Genomic DNA, 14,157 nt, shown 5'->3' with positions numbered 1-14,157 from the left:
ATAATGCCCCTGGAACCTAACATAAATCCAGCAGACTTTAAAATATAGGAAACTGCCAAATGCTTTGAAAAGATCTCTTAGAAACACTTGCACTTGCTGTCAACAACAAATAACGGGGTTAGTTTCTATGCTTTGTTTTGCAAGCTAACCCCTTCCGAAAGGACAAATAGGGTAAATCCAAAAAGGGTCAACTATTTTGGAGGAAAGCTGTCATGGCTATGAGGCATCTGCCTCACTAATGCTGTGACTTCTCACCTGGACTGCCTGGTCTCCACAAACTGTTCATTGACGGACGACTTTCTGAAATGGATTCGCTCAATACCGAGAGACTTGGGGGGAAGAATTCTTGGAGAATGAGGTACTGAACTTGGTCGCTGCCCGGCAAGAGCGAAGGTGTCATTAGCTATAATAAGTAAATGAATGAATGAATAAGTAAGTAGGTAAATAAATAAGGCAATAAATACCTTGCCAGCCCTCCAAAAACCAAATCAGAAGATCTGATGTTTTTAGAAGTGTATTACTTTCAGGAAATTTATTTTTATATGGTATACACTAGAAAACGGAAATTACTGAATACAGCTGACCCCTGAACAACACAGGTTTGAACTACATGGATGCACTTATACACGGATTTTTTTTTTTTCTGATAAATATAGTATAGTATAGTAAATGCATTTTCTCTTCCTTATGATTTTCTTAATATTTTCTTTTCTCTACCTTACTTGACTGTAAGAATACAGTATATAATACATTTAACATACAAACATGTGTTTATTGTTTAAATTAATAAGGCTTCTGCCAACAGTAGGCTGTTAGTAGTTAAGTTTTGGGGTAGTCAAAAGTTATACTTGCATTTTCAACCATGGGGGGTGTGGCCACACGTAACCCCCACATAGTTCAAGGGTCACCTGTTCTCTTGTGGGCCTGATCCAACTTTTAGTTTAGTAGGTACCACTCTGAGCAAAGAAATCATTCTGGTAAAATGGGTGATACTATAGCTTTTCTAGAGTTATATTAAAGAAAAACCCCAGTGTGTATAGGGCCAAAAGGAAGCTGGCCTGTAAAGTTGGTGTGGATCACTTTTGTTCACGTTTCAAGTTCTTACACCTCTTTGGTTGACCAGAGGCTCATCCTGTCGTTGAAAGTGATATAACTGATTTATGCTGAGTCATTAGAGACCTGTTACGTCTCCTGTTGACATGTGCATTTTCAAAGAGGAATGGCAAGCATGACCCAACTTCAGCTCAAAGGAAGAATTTTGGAATGGTGGAGTTTCATGCACCATCAAACTTGGGGTGGGGATGGGGGAAATAATGCTGTATGGGTTAGTGGCATCCCAGAATTCTTTAAATCATATCAGACAGAGTCACTCCTCTGCTTAAGCACCAGGGATTCCAAGGAAGTACTCTACCATTCGGTATGAAATCCATTCCATCATAAAATGTGTTGAACAAACACAGGCCATCCCAACAGATATGGCGTTCCTCTATGAAACCAATACAATGACATGAAACCCAATTTCTTCCTAAGGAAAATAAACTCCTAGCTATCCAGAATACAGGGATAATCAAAGTCTATGCTATATTTTCCAGTTTGAGATTAGACTCCAAATATATACGATGTCACCATTGGGAAAAGTTGAGTGAAAGACTCTGAATTATCTATGCAACTCCCTGTGAACCTGTAATTACTTCAAGAGAAAACATTAAAAAAAAATCCTACAGGGGGGCGCCTGGCTGGTTCAGTCAGTAGAGCATGCAACTTTTGATCTCAGGGTCATGAGTTCAAGCCCCACATTGGGTGTGGAGCCTACTTAAAAGTAAAAAAAAATAAAATAATAATAATAGTAAATAAAAATGCTAATAAAAAAATTCTATAGAGGCTCACAAACCCTTACTGAGAGACTGGCTTAGTTGTGTAATAGTATTTTGATTTCCTAAGTTCAAGTGATTTGTATGTTACTGTATTTAATGTGTAATTAGCCTTGGTAGAAATTAATCATAATCTCCCTTCCCCAACCATTCTGCATAAATGTAAGTTAGTTCATTCTACTTCTCCCAAAAGAATAACACATAGGCTTTACTTAAAGAAACTGTCTTAATATTTCAGAATATATAACATTTTAAAATGAAAAAGAAGAGCTACTCACAATCATCATAGGTGGTAGTGTCAGACAAGGAGCTGCTCTCTGATGGGATTATGTCTTCTGTGAATAAAAATAAGTGCCTTTAGAATCACAGAGCATTTATACACCTACAGTGAATTTAATAAAGCAATTCTCAATAGAGTCCATCTTATTTTTATTTAGTAAGTATAACTAATTACAGTGCATTAAGAATAATTAATGATTATAAGAATGGAATCATTTACTAGTAAAGATATAAACATCTTAGGAATTGTACAAATATGACACTGGACTAGTTCTTAAAATGGAACAGATTTAGGGGATCCTGGGTGGCTCAGTCACCATCTGACTCTTGATTTTGGCTCACGTCATGATCCCAGGGTCGTGAGATAAAGCCCCACATCAGGCTCCGCTCTCAGCACAGAGTCTGCTTGAGAGTCTCTCTCCCTTTCTCTCTCTCTCTGCCCCTTCCCCCACTCATGCACTCGCTAAAGAAATACATAAATAAACAAATAAATAAAATCTTTAAGAAAAATGGGACCGATTTCAAGGCAGTTTTTTGTTTTCAACTAGTTTTCAATCTAGCTTCTACATGGGATGAAAACTTTACCTTATACATTGAGGGCTTACACCCAACAAACTGGAAAGAAAAATCATGCCATTCATGTCATAAATGCTAAATGTTCTGTAAAATACACTTGAACCCTCATTTGAAAATCTGCTGTTAGTATAAATTATTTTTTGACCCCTCCCTGAAGAAAAGAGCCTTTTCTTAATAGGTGAACACTTTGTGGTGCATGAGCTTTTCAATTAGACCCAGGTTTCTCACGTGGCACTACTGCCATTTTGGACTGGATAATTCTTTGCTGGGGGGAGCTATCCTTTGCATTGTAGGATCTCCAGCCTCCACCCACTGTCTAATAGAAGCACCGCCACGCCCAGTTTTGACAACCAAAAATGTCTGTACACATTGCCAAATATTCCCTGGGGTGCAAGACTGCTCCTGGCTGAGAACCACTGAATTAGACAGACCTGGGTTCCCATCTTAGTTTTGACACTTAATGGCTGTGAGACCTTGGGCAAATGACTTAATCCCTCTTACCATCACTTGGCTCAACTAAAATGGGAATAAGAATAGTACGTAGTATGCACTGCTAAGGTGGATGGTAATTAAAATAATGGATGTAAAGCCTTAGCCCAGCTCCTTGTACAGGACAAACACTCAATAAATATTAGCTGTAGGTTTGCTTTTATTACCTAGACACAGCATTCTGGTGGTTGGAAATACCCATAATGCTCCTAAGTATTACTGCTGCTCATCAGATGTTAAAAAATGTTTTTAGCAACAAGAGTCATCTCAGATGTGTTGATCCGCCTTGGCAAATCATTCCACACACAGGGTCAAGTCCTGGCAAGGTTACAGGCAAATAAAGCACCTTCGTGTAGGCTTCAATGCCATTAGGAAGGGAATCTCTCCCATCTGATCTCAAATGTTAATCTCCATCAGAGCCGGGCAGACTATCTCTTAATTGGACACACAGTGGCGTTTGAAGGCAAGGTGCCAGCGTAGTCAGCTGTCAGGCACACTTAAAAAAGAAAATCTACCCAATATATGCTCAACCATTGGCACCATCTGCTGCCCAAATGTCACTCATTGTAAAGGAGATCACTCAAATCTTGCACAGTTTGGGGATGAATGGGCCACAACAAATGGTTATGAAAGTTAAGTACACTGCTAATCACCCATCTCTGTAGGTCCAGAATGTAACCACCTCCAAAGCCAACTGGATTTCTCATTCAGAGTCAAAGCCATCCTAAATTCTCCAGCTGTAGCTGACGAACACTTGTGTGTTGATGTCTGTGTATTCACTTTCCAAAAGCCGTATCTCTGCTTTATAAACCATACCGCCCTAAACCCGAGAATGCGCTAAACCTAGTCACCACATTTCATCCAGTCTGACATATATAATTATTTTATGTTTCAGTAAAACAAGAAAAAGTATTGCCAATTGTAACTGTAGTACACCATCTAGTATAAAAATTATTCAAATTTCACAGATGTTTAAATGTGAAAAAAATAGTCTTGGAATCAAAGAAATATAATCATATTTCAACCAACAATCAAGGCTGAAAACCATGCCGATAAAGTAAGGCCAACTGGACTTGAAATCTACCTGAACAAGATTTTCAGTGTATTTTTTTCCTGAATATGAAAATCGTTAAGTATATAGTGTTGAGAATTTTTGAAAATACAGAAAGTATTAAAAGAAAAATTAGTTACTTGAAATTCCACAACTACTAGTATTTTGAAATATTTCCCAACCAGTTGTTGTATGTAGATATTTATACGACGTCAGGATCATGTTGTGGTTACGGTTTAATACCCTTTGCATTTCATGTTCTATCACAAGCATTTGTCCACAGCTTTAAATAGCCTCCACAATGACAGGATGGTAAGAGCTCTTTTCACAAATGTTAGATAGGTCCTTAAAAAAAATGTTATGTCCCTGCATGAAAAACCTTTGAGAAACGACTGGGTAGGCCTAGCACTCTTACCACTCTGTGCTATCAACTCTATTTCCTGCAGTGATGTCAGGCCAGTTAAAGGGGATTACAAACCAATATTGCTATGAATGCTCCTTCATCCTGAAAATGAAAGCAATGCAATAGTATAGTATTACAAAAGTGAGAATGTCACTGAAAACCACATTTACGCACTTGCAAGACTGACATCCCAACCCATTTTTACCCTAAGAAACTTAACTTTTAAACCTGTTCTTTCTTTTATCTCTCACCAAATGAACTAACTTGGAAATGCTACGTACCATCACGAACATTGACTATGTGACTGGAAAAACCTTACTGATTACGAACCTGGTAAAATAACCGTTGCTTTCTGGCTGGGTTTCTTTCCACATCTGATTCGGTATTCATTTATCGCGTTTTCAATCTCCTGAAGCTTTTTCACCGCATCTGTGTAATCTTGCTTTCGTTTTTTCTTCACGGTTTTACAAAGGTCTGGCTCGTTGGCAAGTTTCTTTGCAGCTTCAACCAGCTTTTGCTGTATTAGGAAATTGCTCTCCAGTTCTTGCAAAGCAGGATCCTGCATTTATACAATGATACTGGTTCTTGTACATTCTCAGATCAGATGCTCTTTGAGAATAAAACCTTCCTAAGTTTACTGCATAGGTATCTTCAAACACTTTTCTAGAAGACAAGACCTCCCTCATCCATTTACTTACACTCCTCACTACTCCGACTTTTTTCCTTTTAAAGAAGGGAATGGCCTTTCATTCATGTAGTTGGTTGGGTGAAGATTATATTTTTCAAGGAGAGATTCTTAACCCAAGATTCACAGACACAGAAGGTTATATTCACATACATATCTTTAGAAACAGATACATTTGGGTTTGATTTCTCTTTCTGGTGGTTCCTGCCTCCGTGACCCTGGAAACACTGCTTAATATTTTAATGTTGCAGGTTATTTTCATTCTGCATCTCCATTTCAAATAAGAGAACATCTACCTTGTAAAAATATGGCAAAGATTAAATGAGATTGTGTGTGTTCATTGCTTAGCTCAGGACTGGGTATACTCAATAAATTGCTGAGCTCAGGGGCGCCTGGGTGACTCAGTCGGTTGAAAGTCCAACTCTTGATTTCGGCTCAGGTCACGGTCTCAGGGTCATGGGATGGAGCCCTGTGTCGGGCTCCGTGCTCATCAGGGAATCTGTATGAGATTCTCTCCCTGTCCCTCTGCCCCTCCCCCTGCTCGTGCTCTCTCTAAAAGAAATAAATACATCTTTTTAAAAACTTGCAAAGCTCACTCTATTATGGATGGACACTGCTATCATTTTCTACAGCCAAATGGCTAAATTTGGGCAAGAAACAGGAGTAGGGGCCTACGATCTGATGACATGCAAATAAGAAAGTACACTCTATACTGGAACTTTATTATACCTGAATGCTGTACATATATTATGTCACTTACTACTCCTCGTATCCGTTAGTGGGAAGAACAAAGATTAGCCCCATTTTATGGATAAGGGAACCGAGATCTGAGAAATGACATATCAGAAAGGGCAAACGTATTCATCAAAGGCTTCTCTGTTTTACGTGGCAGCGTCTAATGCTGATGCTGGAGTTCTTCATTCTTATGGTCATGGTTCTCAGTTATAAACATTTGGGGTTTGTTTAACACTCTCTATGCTTGGGAGGAGTAAAGTAGTGAGAAATAACTCAACTGTAATTGGACTGTGCATGAAAGAAAGAATTCGATTTGGTCTACTATATCACTTTCAAGTGGCGAGATAGAAAGGTACAGCAGGGACTCAAAAACCAAAGAAACAAGTCAGCCACATTCAGCTGAGGGCTTTTCTGTCCGGCTGTTAACAGAAATGCTCAGAGCTGGTGCTCATACCTGTTCACTTGGCAGCAGGTTGTCATCCAATTTGAACGCAGTGCCTACACGCCTTCTGACCTGAGGCGGTTTCTCACCTACGCTCAGCGGATATTCTTTTGGCATTTTGCCGGTGAGCTCCTGTAAAACAGGACAGAATCGAGAGGGGGATAATTGACATTGGCCATATTGTCAAACACAATGTGACAAGTCCCCCAAAAGCAGAAGACACTCACAGCCTCCCGCAAACAGATCTTCTTAAGCTCCTCGACTTTTTTCAGGAGTTTTTCCTGCAAGAGCTTTTCCTTCTTCTTGAGCTCCAGGATTTTCTCTCTCTTTTGCTCCTCGCTAACTTCTGAGTCTTGAGAACCTGGAGGGATTGGAAGGGAGGGCAGGGAAGGTTTATACAAGGCATGTTTCCTTCCTTTTTTAAAGGACAAAGGATTTTTAAGCCCGACCTGCTATTAAATAATAATTTATTTCTTTTCTCCTTGTTTCCGAACATAATAAAAGGAAACTGGAGAACATTTTCTCATGCTTCTGGGCATCCAACACAGCCTGGTAATTATATACACCTTCTGTATTTTGGCTCAGTCATTCTAGAAGCAATGATAAAATGCTTAATGTTTCAGACACACTCAAGGAAGAATTTCAATTTTCTGAGCAAGAGAGAAGGTAAGATGTTCCTGGAGATAGTTGCTTAGAATGTCCTTGTAGAAAGCAAGCAAGCCAAGCAAAGGAGTGTTCTGTGCCTCAGATTAAGAGCTGACAATAGGATTTAGATGGGAAAATTCATCTGAGTTCAGTTACATATACTTGGTGATAAGAGATTCCAGAATTTGGAATGAATCTCTCTCATGGTACAGTTCAATCATTAACTTTAAAATGTCACCTCTGTCCACATATACAGGTACAGAGGAACGGCTTCAGGGCAGCAATCACACTGGGAGGTGGGGTTGGGGTGAGGTTTGAAGCTTGTAGTCATGTTTGACTATATATTAAGTAGAGCATTAGACAACTGTCTGAAGCAAAAACTAAATATTGGGAGAAGAAGAAGCTGATAGAATAGATGGGGAGAAAATGTCCTTTCAAGTTACCCTGAGGAGTTCACTATCTTTGTAACCAGTGTTGTGTATGCAAGCTGACTATTTATAATTTAACTTTCCTTTTACTTTTTAATACATTGGTTTATGCTGCATGCTGCAGGTTTTGATAGGCTTATTTACTCCCCAAATAATGGGTCTAAAATGCGTTTAAAAGTGGTTTATGACCCCCAAAAGTAGTTTAAGACCAAAAAAAGTGAAAAATAAAAATCATCTGTACTTTCCCAAAATGTTACCTGAAGAGATTAAACTGCCATTGCTCGCCATGATGAACTGAGTTTTGGCCTCCAGTGTCACCATTTTGGAGACCCTCGGTGTTCCTGTCTCGGTCAAATCCATCGCGATATCGTCTAAACTCCTGGCTGAAGGAATTTTTGCCTAAGGGGTATACAACATGGAAACAGAATTCATTCAACTGAACTTATTTCAAATTAATAAAATGATTAAGTTACTATGGAAAAATTATGTCAACACAGAGGACAATTTAGAATTTTTACATGCCCAAGCGACACTTCAGAAGAAAAAAATACAAGACTTAAGCTTTACAATGAAAATGTTTAAATATGCATGAATCTCTCTCATGGTACAGTTCAATCATGAACTTTAAAATGTCACCTGTGTTCACGTATACATGTGCCAAAGAAAAGTTGGCACTTCTCACAACTTCTAAATCAGGCTATATACTGCTCCTCTTTTAAATGTAAGAAAAATTAAAACAGTTGGTCAGAAAGTTTAAAAAGCAAAAACTCAAAGAACAAAATCCCTTGTGCTTGCGTCTTTTCTGAGGAAGCTTATCTTCTGAGCAGAAAGCAAATGAAGGAGGGAAGTCTGTTCCTATAGAAACGCTCTAGTGACTTACTTTGCTTTGCTTCCGGTCCAAGTAAAACTGATGCTGACTAATTGCCATTACCCAGATGGACTTGATGAGAGAAGGGTTTGCATACCACGTTTGCACGAAGAGGCCACTTTGCCCAAAGGTTCTTCTTGACACAGAAATCCTGAAAGATTAAGGAAAGCATTCGATTTATTCACCTCTGGCCCAGCACACCACAAAATGTACCCAGTGAGGAATGTGATCATGAAGTATCTTCTTATTTGTTTTCCTGCTGCCGCACTCGGATGTTGAGAGGAGCCAAGCTTCTGATTTTCTCCTTTTATGAAGAAACCCATTGCACCTGGATAATCTCTCTTTTTTTTTAAACTAGCATGTTCAAAAATGCATACGCACATACTCCAAAGGGTAAGAACTACTCAAATAAGGGCCTGTACTAAAAACATTTACTTAAAAACCAGAGGATGTGTGACCATCACAAGAGGTCAGGAATCAAGGTGATAATATTTCAAAGATAACGCAACCGAGAGGGCAGGGTCAACACCTCCTTCAAGGTAAATAGCATTTCAGATCTAGGTAGACTTATGCAGCTCTGACATTATCAGAGGATGAACATGATAATACTGTCTGCAGATATGCAAGTCTGAAACTGGTCCAGTGTACTGCTTATGTACCAGATAAGAAGAGGAGAGAGGGTCAGAGGAGGAGAGGGTGCAAAGAGAAGGAAGGGGGGGCAGGCAGATGCTGTGGGGAAGGAGAGAGAAGGGTACCAATGTTCTTTGTAGGAATTTGGCTTATCTCTTGGTCCTCTTTTTGTCACAGCTGTTTCCCCAATCCCTCTGACCTCCAAGCATCCATAAATGTATCTGAAAGGCAAACACTGAGGACTGATAATGAATTCCTCTGAAGAGCTCGGAGAGCCTCCAATCCTGACTTCAATCCGTGGCAGTAACTTGGCAACTGTTGTTTTAGAAGTGGCCAGGAAAACCAAATTAAAAATATGAGCAAAGGATCTGAACAGGTATTTCTCTAGAGAAAATATACAAGTGGCCAAAGAGCACATGAAAAGATGCTTAGCCATCATTAGTCATGAGGGAAATGCCAATCCAAGCCAAAATGGGCTATCACTGTACGCCACTAGGGTGACTATTAAAAAAACAACAAAAACACAACTATAAATAACAAGTGTTAGGGAGAAAAGGGAACCACAGATGTTGTTGGTGGGAATGCAAAATGGTAGAGTTACCCAGCAATCCCCCTCCCAGCTCTACCCAGGAGAAATGAAAACATGTCAGCACAAAAACGTGCACATGAGTGTCCCTGGCAGCAGGGTTACTGGGATTGTCACTGCGACCATATAAAGAAAAGGCTGTCGTCCTCACCTCCGTGGATCGTGAACTTCAACGGCGAATTTTTTCTCACGGAAATATAGGTTCTCCAGCTGTTTCCATTGGAATAACTACAAAATCAAGAACGCAGAAAAGACACACAGCTTTAATTAATGGTGATTTTTCCTAAATCTGGAACTCAGCTTCATCATCAAATAATCAAGAAGGTACACTAAGGCGAAGCACGGATATGTGATGCAGTCTTGTTGCAAATCAACAACCTGAAACCATTTTATTCCTTTCTCTGACAGTAATCTTCACCTCAAGAGTAAATCTACCTTGAACGCTAAAACCAGGCCAGTGTGGGGAACATGCATACTCTTTTTCCTCTGACTCAACTAAATAAAAATAGTTAGGAAATCCTCACAGATTCCAGTAAGCACATGCCTTCTGATCAAAGATGTTGACTTCATATTCAAATGGAAAGATATTCAAAGGGATGTTTCAGCAGAACCACGGATGAAATTTCAAAAGAATGCAAAGTGAAAGTAAAACGGGACCCCAAGCAGGGGTGATTCTCTGTGATACCAGTTTCCCACCTACGAGAGAGTTCCCCTAAATGCGACAGAAACCTAGTGCCAGGAACTGGAGCAGAGGTGGAGAGGGGAGTAATGTGGGGTTGCGCTCTTGGTTTCTGAGCTAGAGCCTCCAGTTTTTGTAAATAGAACCCACTTCTATATTCCCACTGCTGACCTTCTTTTTTTTTTTTTTTTAAGATTTTTTATTTATTTATTTGACAGAGAGAGACAGTGAGAGAGGGAACACAAGCAGGGGGAATGGGAGAGGGAGAAGCAGGCTCCCCGCAGAGCAGGGAGCCCGATGTGGGGCTCGAACCCAGGACCCTGGGATCATGACCCGAGCCGGAGGCAGACGCTTAATGACTGAGCCACCCAGGTGCCCCCCCCACTGCTGACCTTCTAATGCTGCACTCGGTGTCATTTGCCAATTGGTTGGAAGAAAGAGAAGTGAGCTAGCAACGTGCATTTGAAAATCAAATAATTTGTAAAAAGCAGCCCATTCCCGAGGCCGAGTGCCCTGCTGTATTTTCTTTCCCAACCCCCTGGTACTAGCCTGAGCCTCAGCTTTTCCTCTCAACTTGGAATTTGTCCCACTATTGATGATTAGTAGACTTTGGCCGGAGTTTGAATCTTAGGGGAGCATTTGAATTGTCTAATTGCAAAGCACCATCAACACAACCATTTCCTGAAGTACAGGAGCCAAGATTTTCACGAACATGTGAACCTCACGTAAAGGAACAGCACGAACTAAAAGTTCCTATGCACATGTAACCAGGAGACAAAAGCGTTCAACCTGGACCCCCAACCCCAAACACAGTGAGAGAAACCAGCACACGCTAAGAACACAGCCCTTCGTGGTCTGATCACACAGTCAGTGTAACTACAACAATCACCCAGGTGGCAAGAGTTATTAGTGAAAGCTTAAAGCTACATACCCATTTCCTAAAACGTCCGTAGACTGGACGCTTTCATTTCTTTTCATCCAGATTCCAAAAACAGGACAGAAATGTGAAGGAAAATCCCAAGGCTCGCTCCACCTCCCCTCTCCCAGACAGCAGCTCCGGTGAGTTCTGAGTTTCATAAGACACCGAGGTGTAACTCAATTTCACAAACAGAGCCTCCCACGGCTGACACGCTACCAACATCAGCAACTCTAGCGGGTGACACCTCCCCAGTTCTACTCCTTCCTCCAATCAGGGAGAAAGAGGGCGAAATTCTCCCTGGCAGATCTTCCCAGAAGGGAGACACATTCTTTTAAATGGGCCGGAGCGGGGATCCTGATGATACTTCCCGGGAAATAAGCTGCTTCGAATCCAGGCACAAATTTCACTGGAGACTGTCTCAGGGAGACATTGCTACCCCAGGTTTACTCACCCTGGGCATGAACAGGTTCTACAGGAAGAACCACAATGCAGCTCAGCTGTGTTTTTCTTTGCGTCCATTCCCACACACATAAAAACCAGGGCCGGACTTGAAACATGATCTCTGAAAGCCACCACCTCCCCCTCTTATCACTTACAAATGGGAAATACTAGAGCTTTTGCCTCCATTCAGCAAGTCCCTGCATCGAGAGCAAACATCCTCCCTGCAGGCAAAAGCCCTACTTAAACGGTGAAGGGCTCCAGGTTATTTAAGGAATTTGAAATAATGAGATGGCAACTGGGTTTGCAAAAGAAGTTAATGGTACGAGACTGAGAGTCTTCAAGTCTAGAAGGCAAAGCTGTTTCCCCACCTGAAATCTTAAAAGTTTATGGAAAATGGATTTCATAGATGTGCCTGTAATAGCCTAAGTGAACTGGAATGACACAGACTTCATTCGCGGTGGCCGTCGCCGCTAGGGTGAGGATGGTGGAGTGTACCAAGGGTTTGCATTCTGGTTCCATCACTTGTTTTTTTATGTGTGTGTGGGGGGTAACTTGCTTAACTTCTCTGAGTCTCAGTTTTCTCATCTGTAGAATGGAGCAACGCCTGCTTCAGAGGGTTGTTGGAAGGGTTCAGTGAGGTTACATTTATGAAGCACTTATTCCCAGCGTCTGGTTTAGAATAAACATTCAGTAAGTGATAAAGCTAGTTGTAACTGTTATGAAGGACACTCCGTCCAATCCCCTAATGTTATCATGTCTTTGTGAGGATGGGGGACTGCCATTAAATAGCAGAAACAGAAGTAGAAAGAGCTGTCTGGATCCCACATCTGTCTTTCCACTGACGAGAACCAGTCAAGTTCTTCTGTTGACACATCGGGTTTCCAATTCTGTGAGTTTCAGCCTCTGTAAAAACTGCTGTATCTCTGTTGATTTCATCGGTGGTTTCCTGATACACCCTCTGGGTAGGAAATCTGTTCACTGTTCCTGTATCGCGGAGGTCAGAGAGGAGGAGGGAGGGGTGGGTCAAGGGCACGCCCACAGACAGACGCACGGCAGCAAGCTCCCTCCCGTCTGGGGTACCCAGAAAAGGAACGTGCCAACAATGCTGAGGAGTGTGCACCTGCCACAGGCCGGGCGGGGGGGGGGGGGACCTCCCAGGCTAATAAAAGACTGAGGGAAAGCCTCGGACAGAAAGGATCACACTGTCTTTTTGAATCTTAACAAATCAAAATTAGAGGTCACCCAAAGGTGTAACACCAGACCAGGATGGGAAAGGCATCATCAGAGGCTTTTTTTTTTAATAGCACTTACAATATAGGTTAATCATTTAACTGCAAGTTCACATGGAAATGACTAAATTTGGGATAGTCACAGCTGTACTGTATGACTGTACATCAGTGACTCACATCGGGTGATCCCTTGCTGTAACTTGAAGCAAAACCAAATCACTGTACTATTGATTTATGCTTTTTTCATTAAAAAAAAAAAGTTATACTTGATGAATGTACTGTTACTACTCATGATCAAGTGAGTGGATGAGTTTTGCCTTTTGGAGTCCCACAAAGACAGAATTTTGCAGGATCATGGGCTTTTAGAAAGCCAAATTGACCACCTTCTATCCAGCCATCCTTCTATCCATCAAATGCTTATGTGCCTGAGAGTGAGTCTGCCCAACAGCCCTACAGGGAGTTACTACTTAGAGCCTCATTTTGTAAGACAGACCACTGAGGCTCAGAGAGGTTTACATAAATTGTCCAAGGTCACAAAGCTAAATGGGGGCAGATCTGGTATTCACACCCAGGCACAACTAGGCTCCCCAAACCCCACTGCCTAACCAAAGTACACCATCCTGCCTCACTCATCTGGGAAGAGGACTCAATGGAGATTTGTTTTTTGTTTTTTTTTTTTAACAAAAACTTGGAGTAATTCTCAGATCGACCTCACAAGGAAAAAAAAAACCCAGCAGTTATAACAGCCATTTGCAGAAAAGGACTCTGGGACCCTTAAATTTTACTTGCACTAGTGGTTCTCAACCAGCAATGATTTACATCACTCCCTACTCTCATCCACAACCCTCAGGCCATTTGGGGAATATCTGGAGACATTTCTGGTTGTCACACTGCAGGAGGGACAGGTGCTATGGGCAGCTGGTGGGTAGAAGCTGGGGATGCTGCTGAATATCAGGCCATGCTCAGGACAAAATCATCTGGCCCCAAATGTCAACAGTGCAGAGACTGAGAAAGCCTGATTCAGAGGATAATTTTTGGTGATATACCTATGCTTTGGTAGATGGAGTGTGTTGATATAGAAGATGAAATGTTTGCTCCAAAATAATGAATGCTGGGGTCCTATTTTTCTCAGTTAGGTAATCCCCTTAGGAACAAATGGTTGTTCAGATTTTCTAAATGCAAATGTTACCCACCAGAGGGA

The 14,157-nt window shown here is 41.2% G+C and overlaps 1 protein-coding gene across 1 annotated transcript in view; it reads right to left on the bottom strand.

Moving 5' to 3' along the window:
* Positions 1-14,157, bottom strand: part of FRMD4B (FERM domain containing 4B) — a 119,873-nt gene that overhangs the window by 13,866 nt on the left and 91,850 nt on the right. Inside the window, exons 11-18 of the mRNA XM_081805825.1 lie at positions 9,840-9,916; positions 8,485-8,623; positions 7,862-8,003; positions 6,759-6,892; positions 6,544-6,663; positions 5,000-5,228; positions 2,150-2,206; positions 256-403 (exon numbers count right to left, since the gene is read on the bottom strand). Of these exons, the coding sequence (XP_081661951.1) occupies positions 256-403; positions 2,150-2,206; positions 5,000-5,228; positions 6,544-6,663; positions 6,759-6,892; positions 7,862-8,003; positions 8,485-8,623; positions 9,840-9,916 (1,046 nt within the window). The remainder of the gene's footprint in view (positions 1-255; positions 404-2,149; positions 2,207-4,999; positions 5,229-6,543; positions 6,664-6,758; positions 6,893-7,861; positions 8,004-8,484; positions 8,624-9,839; positions 9,917-14,157) is intronic.

Source organism: Leptonychotes weddellii, chromosome 1, assembly GCF_054177405.1.
Source record: "Leptonychotes weddellii isolate Sample4059 chromosome 1, ASM5417740v2, whole genome shotgun sequence".
Taxonomy (NCBI): domain Eukaryota; kingdom Metazoa; phylum Chordata; class Mammalia; order Carnivora; family Phocidae; genus Leptonychotes; species Leptonychotes weddellii.
The sequence above is the reverse complement of the archived record's forward strand: the minus strand, read 5'-3'. Positions and strand labels throughout refer to the sequence as shown.